The sequence below is a fragment of the Anoplophora glabripennis genome, unplaced genomic scaffold (genome assembly GCF_000390285.2).
Source record: "Anoplophora glabripennis isolate ALB-LARVAE unplaced genomic scaffold, Agla_2.0 scaffold92, whole genome shotgun sequence".
In the NCBI taxonomy this organism is placed as follows: domain Eukaryota; kingdom Metazoa; phylum Arthropoda; class Insecta; order Coleoptera; family Cerambycidae; genus Anoplophora; species Anoplophora glabripennis.
Window position 1 is genome coordinate 653,189 of NW_019416269.1, and position 12,306 is coordinate 665,494.

At 31.6% G+C, this 12,306-nt stretch overlaps 1 protein-coding gene across 1 annotated transcript; it reads right to left on the minus strand.

Moving 5' to 3' along the window:
* Positions 1–1,025: 1,025 nt before the first annotated feature.
* LOC108903286 lies at positions 1,026–7,726 on the minus strand. The gene is made up of 4 exons (XM_018705405.2): positions 7,545–7,726; positions 2,367–2,551; positions 2,062–2,246; positions 1,026–1,185 (listed from the first exon to the last, which is right to left on the minus strand). The coding sequence occupies exons 1-4, from the start codon at positions 7,704–7,706 to the stop codon at positions 1,091–1,093; spliced, it is 627 nt and encodes a 208-aa protein (XP_018560921.1). The 5' UTR covers positions 7,707–7,726; the 3' UTR covers positions 1,026–1,090.
* Between the last annotated feature and the right edge of the window lie 4,580 nt (positions 7,727–12,306).

Here is a 12,306-nt window from a genome sequence, read left to right on the forward strand (position 1 = left end):
TCCGAGTACACGCAAACCATTTTTAACACTAACTACCCATTTTTGACACTAACTACTAAAACACCACAGATAACAGGTAAATATCGCAACGACGATTGCAAAATCCGAATTCAGTATTCGGAGTCGCTGAGGCCACGTGGCGAATGACGCTAGAGACTACAGTTCCAGCTAGTCCAGCTATGTAGTGGTTGAATGTACTATAACTTCAATAGTTTTTTCTCGGAAACTAAGGATTTTACAAAATTTTTTTTTACAATATTGATTCCATTTCTCATGCTGCATCTATTCCCAAATTTTTTGGATAAGTTGCGAATCACCCTGTATACTTGCCTACTTAAAGACGAAAAATTTTTTTTTAAAAGTAAATCTAGGTACCTTTCAAGAAATTCATTTCAAATGTTATAACATAAAGTAACAAGTAATTTCAGTTTGAATGGTGTAAGAATTTTATATATGCCTTATATTAATTTAGGAGGACATAAAATATCTTGATAAATAATTATTTTTATTTTAGTAATATAGATTATAAAATTAAATGGAAACCGACGTTTCAAGAGACGGAATATTTTGGAATTCCAGAAAAATATTAGCTAAACAAATAAATAAAGTCTTTTAACGTACCATGGCTTTTCGGGTTCCTATGCCGTGGCCTGTGGTTATAGAATTACATCTCACAGCCTTAGCAGTAACTAGGAATCTTTTACCTGCCCTACTTGTTCTTAGGCTAGACTCTGTGAAGTCCGCAGAATCCTTAGGCTTGCCCTGATGTTGCTTTTAGTTATTATTTCCAATTCGAAGGCCAAGAACGCTCCTCAGAACAATAATGACTGTCTAAGCAGCTTCGTAGTGGCCCCTGTAACTGCAACCTGAAAATAATAAGGGCAAGTGCAAGGTTTCCTAGCTAAAGCTAAGTAAGTGCGATGTAAGTCTGTAGCTAGCAGTATGCCGAAATAACCTGAAGAATCATGGCACTTTAAATGTCAGCACGGGTTGTAAATGCCATAAAACAGCTAATAAATAATGTTTTATTAAAAAAAAACAATAAATATTATTATAATAGTCTTATTTGCTCTCTCATATCCTGAATCGATTAAAGAATAGCCACATCGGAACATGAACGGAAGGTTTCTTGAGGCCCGCATGCAAGTTGGGACTTACCATCATCACAGACTCCCCAATTATTACCTAAAAAACAATTATTATCGGTTTATTAGATTTATACCCTCACTAATACAAAATATAAGACATCATAATTTTAATCCTGGAACTAATCCGTATAAATAAGAAATTAAATAAAAACGATGCTCCAAAAGACGGAATATTTTGGAATAATTGTTAAAGATCCAAAACTGTATTCAATGAATAAAAAAAATAAATGTTTTAAAAAAAGCCTTATTGGCACTCTCTGGCTCCTTAATATCTCTATAATAAATTAATATAATTTCTTAAATTAGATGAAGTATATTAAGAGAACATTTTACCAAATATGTTATCGTCGAAATTGCAAAATACACAATTTTTTTAAAGATACCAACTGCGCAAAATTTCAATTTAATTTGAAAATAAAATGGGACACGACCCTATTACGTTTTAGGCAAAAAGGCCTTACCTCATCTAAAAGGGGAGAGAAAAATAGATAAAAAAAATAATCGCTAACAGAAATAAGTATAGAAATGTCGTTCCATTTAACCAATTGGAAATTAGTGAGTTAATTGAGAAATGAATTTTCTGCGAATGTAACTAACAACTTTTTTAATAACATCTGATTGAGTCACCAGAAGAAGTTCTTTACAACTGATCTTTGTTCTCAATCAGAACTTTTCCACACACATAGAATTTTTTATGGGCTTGCTCGAGAAAGAATCAAACACTTTAAATAATCTGCTAATATATGACCGTCCATTGAATTTGAATACTTTGATTCGACGATATTTTTATTGTGAACTAAACTGTCATGTCCATCCTTTAAAATATAATATTTAAAATAGTTGACCTCTTATTTCAGTAGCTAATATAGTTATAAAAAATCAGCGAAGATCCTTAAATGAAATCCTCAAATACCTGTTCTGTAGTGCCAACGCAGCACGCATCTCTCACATGTAATGCCAGATGGAAGTTGCACCCTATTGGCAATATCGAATTCCTCTTTAGTCACGTTATAGTATGTAGAACCGTCTTCCAATACCAACGGCATGAAGCAGTCCTCGCCAGATTCAGGTCCATCGGGGTCTTCCAGTACGCACAGGCTGAAATTAGAAATAGCCAAATGACATGTAATTTAGCAAGGATCTTAAAAATTGGTTCAATAAGGAAAAGAAATATAAATAAACCATAAAGTTAAGTAAATTTGAAATAAACAAACTCACCTATAAGTGAAAGTACCAATATGATTCGCTGTCAATTTTATTTGAACATCTATAACACTTTCAGGTTCATATATCGCTACTATTATTCCTTCCCCATATTTGCCAGTATTTTCATTGTCTTGTGGATGAGGATCTGTGTACGCATCTCCACATACCCCACATTTACCTCCATTTTCTGTTTGTTTCTGTAAATACACAATACAATGTAGGTTATGAAAATGTAACTACCACTATTAACGGTTAAATTGCATTAGACTTTTCCAAAAATTTGCATATTTCATTTTCATCCCACATCATTATCCCAAATACTTATTGAAATGTAACAATTTTCTATGACTAGTTAATGTTCGTTCAGAAGAAGAAACTTTGTATGAACCTAAATGTTCTCTAGTTAGCCACCACACCTTATTCTCCAGTGCATTAGAATAGGTACCTACGTTTTACAGCAGATGAAGTTCATCTGCTGTAAAACGTAAGTAATGTTATTTTCTCAAGATAAAGAAAAATCTAACAAGAAAATGTAGATAAATATACAAACAGATCAGTATTTGAAGTGAAGAGTTGTGTATGTGCTCTGTTCTCTCAAGAAAAAATTAACGCAGAAAATTTGACAAAGTAATATCACCTTACAGCTAAGCTATCGTAATAGTTATGATTATCGTCATAATCTGGAATACTACCAAATACGTTAAAGCATCACATGGAACTCCTGTTTGGAGATTCCAATATCGTTCAATGGCCAACTTCTTCAGCTACGAAAACGAAGATAAAATTGAATTTCATTTTATTCCAAGTGAAGGTTTGTGGCATTTTTAATGTCTACCTTTGTAGCTCAGCTCTGGGATTCTTATATATTATATAGTTATTAATAAGATTTTGTAAATTAATTACTTCAAACAATTTATCCTCATAAGATGTTTATTAATTAAAATTTGTATGTGTAATTAAGATAAATATATATTCATCACCATTTATACGGGGATGGCCAGAAGTACGGAATAAAATTCATATCTTTTTAATGAGTTAATTTTTTAACACGCCGAAACACGTTAACTGATTTTGATTTTTTCCCATCTTTCGGTTATATAATAATTAATTTTTCTTCAACCCCCTAACCCCCAGCTACCCCTACTTTTTTTTTCAAATGGAAACATAAGGCATGAGGGTGCTCGTTGAAAAGCTTATAGAAAACCGAATCCAGCCATACCAAATAAACAAGTTTTATTTTTTCAATAACAAGTTTTTTTTTCATTTAGAAATTGAAACAACTAGATAATTTACAAAAATAAACTCAATGTCGCAAATGCTGAAAATGTCCTCCATTTACTATTTGGTATTCTCCAAGACGATAGTAAAAGCTGTCCACAGCATTCTGAATGACTTCAGCTGGTAAAATATGCATCTTCGCCCTAATCTTCTTTAAATTCTCAATATTATCCGGTCCGTCCTGGTAGACTCTTTCTTTCAAATATCCCCAAAAAAAATAATCCAGGAGTGTTAAGTCGGGGAATCTTGACGGCCATGCAACTGCACCCCGTCTACCAATCCAGTGATTTGGAAACATTTGTAAGTTACTGTCAATTATTAGTCTAAGAGCGTGATTCTATTTTAAAACGTCGTAAATCAGATGGAAAGACAACTTGGATACTTCATCAGGTATAAAAATATTTACTTAATACATATGTTATATTTAAAAAGGAAATGTAATTTAATTTATTTACTGATGTCAGTATGTTCAAAATTCGATACTATTATTTATTTCCATGGCTAACTTTTGTAAAAAAATTTATCGTATAATCCTGACAGAATTTGATAATTATCGACAAGTAGATCGAGATCAGATTTAAAAACTAATATAAACACTTGTGGTTAATCTTCAAGGAAACATTTTTTATGGATTATCTTGTCATTAGTCATTTTTCTATGAGGGATTTCTATTTTTAACAAATATACTCACGTATATATGATAACAAATTTAAAAAAAAATAATTGTGAACTAGTTTCAAAATTAGACCACGTCACCAACACCAACTAAGTTATAGTTCGCTAAATGTAGTGCCAAAAAAGTACATATATCACATTCTGAATATGTAAAAAATGAGATACAGGATATTATTTTTTATGAATTTGGAATTTGGAAGCTAAACCACTTAGGCCCCATTGAGCCCCTTTATACTTCTCCCAATAGGAGATCAATGCATCTGAGCAGTTAACCAACTTATTAAACAGAAAAAGTGGCCATAGAAGGTCAACGTTCTCCCAACACGGATTCTCTTGTTGACGAGGCTACAGTGCATCATAGCAGTAACATAGCACATGTATTACTGTCTTGTCTTTCTGTTCACGACCCCTACAAAGAGGTGTTCCACACTTCCTCATGTAGTGAAGGTGTTTCCTTAGCCAATAGTGTCTAGTTCGAATATCTGTCAACAGGCAAATATTTGACATAGACATAGACAGGTATTTTTTGGCTATATAGGGTATTCTAGGAACTCCTTAGCAAATTGGCAGCTATTTGTTTCATCCCACCGTTTCATAAATAATTCTTTGTGGGTGTTTTCCTTAATAATCTCAACAAATATTGACAACGGAAGCACACTCTGAACCTATATTTTTACATATTTATCTATTTTTTTTAATACAGGTTTCTAAAGGATTTTTGTCTGATGATCTCTGAGAAATTTTGATACATATGAAAATTGGAAAAAAGATTATAAGAACATAGGTCCTAAATTGCTTCCTAAGGATACTACGGCCATTCTAAGGATATTATACAGGGTGGGCCTCCAGTAACGCCTCGGTCGCTAGTGACCAAACGGCAAATGTTACAGAAACCTGTTTAGGTGGGTATGTGTGTGTATTACGGCTACATTTTAAAAATATTTTGAAATATACAGGGTGTCCAGGAAAGGCGTAATAATTTTAAGGAAGCAGCTTTGGATGGTCTATATTAGATCCTTGAAGTTATAAATTGTTATATTTGTCGTCACTCAGTATTATACAGGGTGTTCAAAAAACTACTGAATACTTCTCTCAACTTTAAACAGCAATAACTTGGTTATTTTAAATGGAACACCCAGTATATTTTTACTTTGAGAGTTAGGAAATTTAAAACTCTTTCAAACTGTATATAGGTTTCCTATACCTATCTCCAACGGTATTGGAGATATTTGTGCCGTTTCGTTTTTTATCGATTTTTTTTGTAAGATGTATCCACGTGTCTCTATCGAGGTCTTTACTGAATTGGTTTGGGTTCTTCTTGATGACGTCTCTGTAAATATAAGGAGAAAAATGTGAATGCAAATACATGGCACACCTGCACATTTTTCATATTCAGTGAGAAATTATATAAATCGATAATTAAGTAATAAATGAGTAGGTAAGAATGGTTCATGTCAGTGGCTACCACAGGTGTCCAAACCTCTCGTAATGGACTTCTTTGTTTCGGGCTGTATAAAAATATATCTTGTACACAGTGTTCCACCTACTACTTGCGATGATATGAAGGAAAGGATTAGATATGCATTTGCCACAATCACCCCAAATATTCTAAGGAATGTGAGAATATCATTTGAAGATAGAATAAGATGCTGTATTCAAGAGAATGGTTATCAATTCGAACATCTATTAAAATTTTTCTTTGTTTCTTCTAAAAGTAAAATTTTCTTTAATAAATATTTTTCATGTTCATAAATAATTCAGTTACTTACTACAAACATATTTATACAAAATTAATAACTTTTTATAATTATTCGGCTTATAAAATAATATTTTTTATTAGAAAACTTTTTTGAATATTTTCATGATAATGATAAAAGGAACTTTTACTTTTAGAAAAAACAAAGAAAAATTTTAATTGATGTTCGAATTGATAACCATTCTCCTGAATACAGCATCTTATTCTATCTTCAAATGATATTCTCACGCAAATGCATCTCTAATCCTTCCCTCCAATATCATCGCAAGTAATAGGTGGAACATTGTATACAAGATTTTTTATATAGCTCGCAACAAAGAAGTCCATTACGGTGAGGTCTGGACACCTACGTGGCCACTGACATGCACCATTCCTACTTATCCATTTATTACTAAATTTTCGATATAAATAATTTCTCACTGAATATGAAAAATTTGCAGGTGCGCCATCTAATTGCATCCTCATTTTTCTCAATATATTTAAAGAGACGTCATCAAGAAGAACCCAAACCAATTCAGTAAAGACCTCGATAAAGACACGTGGATACATCTTACAAAAAAAATCGATAAAAAACGAAACGGCACAAATATCTCCAATACCGTTAGAGATAGGTATAGGGAACCTATACACAGTTTGAAAGAGTTTTAAATTTCCCAACTCCCAAAGTAAAAATATACTGGGTGTTCCATTTAAAATAACCAAGTTATTGCTGTTTAAAGTTGAGAGAAGTATTCAGCAGTTTTTTGAACACCCTGTATAATACTAAGTGACGACAAATATAACAATTTATAACTTCAAGGATCTAAAATAGACCCTCCAAAGCTGCTTCCTTAAAATTATTTTTTTATTGCTAATATTAAATTTCTACGCTATGCCTGCATTTTCACTAAAATTGAAATATCTCACAAACTGTAAGTCCTAGGTATGCAGAACCTTTAATAAAGTTCACCTATTTTTTTACGGTGCTTCCAAAATGCAGTAAAATACAGGGTGTTCCATTTAAGAATACATAACTTTGATATGGTACACTTTTCCTGGACACCCCGTATATTTCAAAATATTTTTAAAATGTAGCCGTAAACAACCTACACATACCCACCTAAACAGGTTTCTGTAAGATTTGCCGTTTGGTCCCTAGCGACCGAGGCGTTACTGGAGGCCCACCCTGTATAATATCCTTAGAATGGCCGTAGTATCCTTAGGAAGCAATTTAGGACCGACGAAATTATGGTATATCATATACATTGAATAACTAAAATCTGTAAATTCATTGTAAGTGTTCATTATTTAAATAGATCTAATTCCATATTTTCTGTAAAACAACGAGGAGTACGTTAATTCAGTAGTAATCCCCGTTGTGTCGTTATTTAATAATTAAAAAATTTAATTAAGTTTCAAATTTTCTTAATATTTGTCCTAACGTTTAAAGTTTTCTGCAAAGTGTGAGAATACAAGGTACTAAATAATGAAAAAATACTTACTGTTAAACCGCCACAGTAATTTTGATTGTCGTCGTAGTTAAATTTGTCGGACAAATTGAACCTCCATAGTGAACTCCTGTTTGGGGGCTCTAACATCATTCCATGTTCCATAGTTTCTATAATCAGATACGCTGCAACAACGAAAACAAAGATTTTATACATATTGTTCTTATTTTGGTAGATTTCACGATTTTACTTGGTTGGGGTAGAGTTGTCTCCGTTTTTATAAACAAAACACATGATAAGATTAGTTTTCTGGTTGCGAGATTTTTCTTAGTAATTGCTCCAATATCAGATAAAGCGCCTATGTTTGTATTTATGTGTCAGTTTACCTGCTTAATCCTTTGTTGTTTCTCTTTTATAAATATTTAAAAATTCCCAAAAGATATAATATCGTTTGGTTATACCAAAATATCCCTTGAAGTAGGTTATAAATTAATGTTTACGTCTCTTAATCTTCCGAATTTTTTAATCCTTTGCCTGCCTCTGTAACTTGGGCTTATAATGATTTACGAAAATAAATTACACAATTAAAGATTAAGCTATTGCCAAATAACTGTCATCGTATACCTACATGTACGACACATAATAGAGTACAATTTTTTCCTGACAATACTGCTAAAGGCTCTATAATTCTTCAAGAATGGCGTAGGTATAAACCGTATTTTCTATCCGTTAGTCAATTTATTGCAATATTATAGTTTTCTTTACATAAATGAATTTGGGAACAACTTGATTACAAAAACAGATATCGAACCCCTTTTAGCGTTATATGCTCTAACCTAAAAAAAGTTTTATTCTGCTATTTCCCTTTTTTAAGAAAACGTGAAACAACCTACACTTGAATAAACAGCGCTAATAAATAACCAAATAGGCTATACCATTTAAACAACACTTTCGTTAGAAATTCCAATCTTATCTTATATTCATCAATTTCTTGTACTGAATTCATTTATGTAAAGAAAACTATAGCATTGCATTTAAAATTTTTGAGAAAAATCCATAAAACGACATTCTTTTGAAATAACGCCATCTATAGGTTTCCATATTGAGGTAAATGAAATTACCCATCAACCACGAGATAAAGCATGAAAAGACCTTTCCAACGAGGTGCAACACTATGGGCTTTTGATGAGCCAATCCTTAAAAAAAATACATTTTTCTGATCAGACATTAGAAGCTTCCCCCACGCTTTCTGTCGAAGGACAGAACAAAATGTCAATAACAAAAGTTATGAGCAATTAATTCGGCTATTTAATATACCTGAAAGGAAACATTTCTGAGAAAAATTCAACTTTGTGTTGATATGTAGATTACGCCCCATAGCGGCTGAGCTACGAACTATTTCCAGCGATTTCTCTTGATCGATTTATTCAAAGAAATTTTTTCCCGAAGCTCTAGGACCTATACTTTCCCTAATATCGTACCTCGCGGTCCTTAGTGGGACACCTTGAATAATATATTTTCTATCCACATTGGAGCTAAATTGAAGATTACAGAGGTCTGAAAACCACACAAATATTGACAATACCCAAAGCAGTTTGCAAATCATTTTCATTAATCAATAACTAGGTACTGTAGATTTATCGTATTGTTTGTATTCTCTAAGGGATTTGTTGCTAGTACCATGTTAAAATGCTCTTACCAAATAGTCGAATAAATAAAATGTGTCACAAACTCAAATTACGAACCATCACCACCCGTCCTATACACGACACAAGTGAGTGATCCAAGCTTATTTAATACGCCAAAATTTGTAATTCTGCAATTATTGAAGCCTCAAGCCACGACTTTATATTTAATGGGTTTTTCTTTGGATACAAGCACAGACAATATAGAGTGGTGATAGCTATTTTGTTTGTAATACAAGCTTGCAAGTGTGTCTATCTACAATCATAGTTGAAATTCTAAAGGTAAACGGGTCAAGATAATGAGAACTAATACAGTAGTTTTGAGTTATTCTTACTATATGGAGGATTTTTTTCCGTCTTTTTTTTACCTATATATTTTTGAACATTCAACAACGATACGTCATCAAATTTTCATCTCATCTACCTTGATATTGATGTTCCGTGTCATGTCCTGGTGAAATATTTCTCCTTAGAGTTACTAAAAATCCGTAAAATTCTTAGAGAAGTAATCTACTTACGAATGTATGAAGTCAATTTTCTCATTAGAACTCATTAGAACATAATGTATAAAAAATGGTATACATATAAAAAACAGGTTTGACGAGTTTGATAATGCACTTCATGTACTATATAGAGTAATTCCTTGAAAATTTTACTACTTTTTCTACAACGAAGAACAAAGAGAAGTTCCATCAAAACATAAAAGAAATGGAGCGCTGGTAGTATCAAGGTAGATGGAAAACTAAAAACCATGGTATATTGATTTACTGCAACTTTTAGGTGTAGTTTTATAACTGAACCGATTTCCTCGACACAACTCTATTCAGAAACTTATATATCATGACTGCAAATCGATTACTTTAAAGAGAAACCCATTAGCAAATTTTGATGCGTATTGTAGATTTATGGTTTGAGTTGTAACTTGATCATCCAATTTTTAGATTTTAGGGTTAGTTTTACAAGTGTTAATTGAGCATTTGAATACCCAAAATATGCATCGGCTCATTTCTAGAACCGAGATCGAAGAGAAATTTACTGAATATAGAGTATTGGCTGTTAACATTTATATAAGGGGTGGTCTTTGACAATTTGAAAGATCTGATGAAGAATGGAATGGGAGATCCGGTTAGATTTAGGGTCTAAATACATAGGGCAGCATTAGTATCATCTACAGAACAGGTAACTTTTGTGTGGCTGTGTCATTAGGAAGATAAGCGAAAACTGAACAACAAGAAAAGCAAATGACACGCATTACCCATTACTCAGGATAAAAATTCTTTATTCTTAACCAAGAAATCATTTGCCTATCAATTCTTCCAGCTGTTCATAAATTATCGATGACTTTTATTTCAAATCTGGCAGGAATAGCAAAGAAGCAAAGAATAATCTTCTTCAGATAAATTATGTTGCATAAAGTTTTGAAGTATTTAGTGGTAGCAAATGTGATGATACTGTTCGGGGAAGACCGATATCGCGAAGTATCAGTTTGAAATAACTTTGAGATTATCATAATCCGGATTGTAATCATTATCCGGAAAACCCCATTATAAATTCCTGCGGTATGTGATTATCTCAATTGTCCCTAATAATTTATCATCAGTGTTTCCTGTACATGTTTTTTGATGAGTATATAAAAAATCTGGCTAGGAACCAAGTAACCGACTAAATTGAAAATTAGAAAAAAAAAATAGAATGCAAATAGTCTTAATTATATTATAATATAAAAGACTAATTACTCAACAAATGAGATCTAGTGCAAAACATATTTTTTGACGTGATAAAATATCTGAGAGTAGTTTTTTAACCCACGTGATAAAAATTTACACTGAAGGACCCAAAATACAGTCATTAAGTGTCACTAACAAATCACTAACTCTGTAAAGTGCATTTCATCTGATAAGGGACATTTTTTCAGCTACCAAATAATATTACAATTCTATATTTATTTATTTGAAAATACACTGTTCTGCAGGTTAACACCCAATTACAGAACAGGAGAGTGCAGATGGGAAATAATATAACACACACACTATGTTGAAAAAAAACAGTAGTGAAACAAAAAAGTCAATCTAACAGAAAGTAATAAAGTTAATGTTTAAAATATGATTTAAGAATATTAAGGATGCAATTAAAAATGTTGCTGCAATAATTATTGTGAATTCTACACATAAAATGTAAAGAAAGAATTTTGCAACAATTTTGTTCGCGCTTTCTCCAGATGAAGTGTAAATTTTCAAGACAATTGGAAACAATTTTATAAAGAAAAATCTGGGAAAAATATTCACTTATAACACTAACAATAAGTGAAGAAATAGAAAATGAGCCAAGAAGACTACACTGACGAAACATCACGGGTGGATAAGCTCCTTGAACTATTTGAAGGATATTTATATGAATATCATAGACAATACAAATAAATACAATACAATACATACAAATAAACAAATGATACATTTTCAAGTAAAGAATTTTCAATGTGCTCGTATGTTAAAAATACAAATACTTAGTCATAATGATTAAATAATTGGTGATTGTAATGTCGAATAAAGTTAATTCACTTCTTCAAACTCGTTTTCAAATACATATACCTATTATCCACTTTTCCACTATACAATAAATCCATAAAAATTGAGGCAGTTATTTTATTTAATAGGGTTTTTAGTCATTTATCTAATAACCTCAAATATTCTTAAATATTTTAATTTATATCTCTTTTCAGCATGGCAAAATAACTATATAATTAGAAAAAATACTAAAAAAATGAAAAAATTTAAGTTAATAATTACAAACAGTTAATGTACCTCCTACACAACTGAAAAATAATAAAGGAACAGTAAAAACAATAGCTTGCTTTCTAGGAAATTTCAGAAAAATTTGTAATAATCAAGTAATAATCTGGAAAAAATGGTGGTTCACGCCGATTTTCAATTTTATGATTTGAATGGTAAGAAGTAGGTACATATGTCTTTCTCTATTTAAGGATGTTTTTACCCCCAACAACTATAAAACAATTTTTCAAATAAATGTATTGAAAGTCAAGATATTCAATAAAAACTGTAGTTTTACGGAATGTTATAATTTATTCAACTCAACAAAATCAACAAATAACAAATCAAAAATTATTTAATTTT

Bases quoted from the DNA above. Each gene is read 5' to 3' on its own strand.
- LOC108903286 (XM_018705405.2), bottom strand. From the start codon at position 7,706: ATGTATAAAATCTTTGTTTTCGTTGTTGCAGCGTATCTGATTATAGAA. The intron at 2,552-7,544 runs GTAAGTATTTTT...GTGTATTTACAG, and splicing joins ATTACTGTGGCGGTTTAACA to AAACAAACAGAAAATGGAGG. The intron at 1,186-2,061 runs GTATTTGAGGAT...ATTGTTTTTTAG, and splicing joins GCGTTGGCACTACAGAACAG to GTAATAATTGGGGAGTCTGT.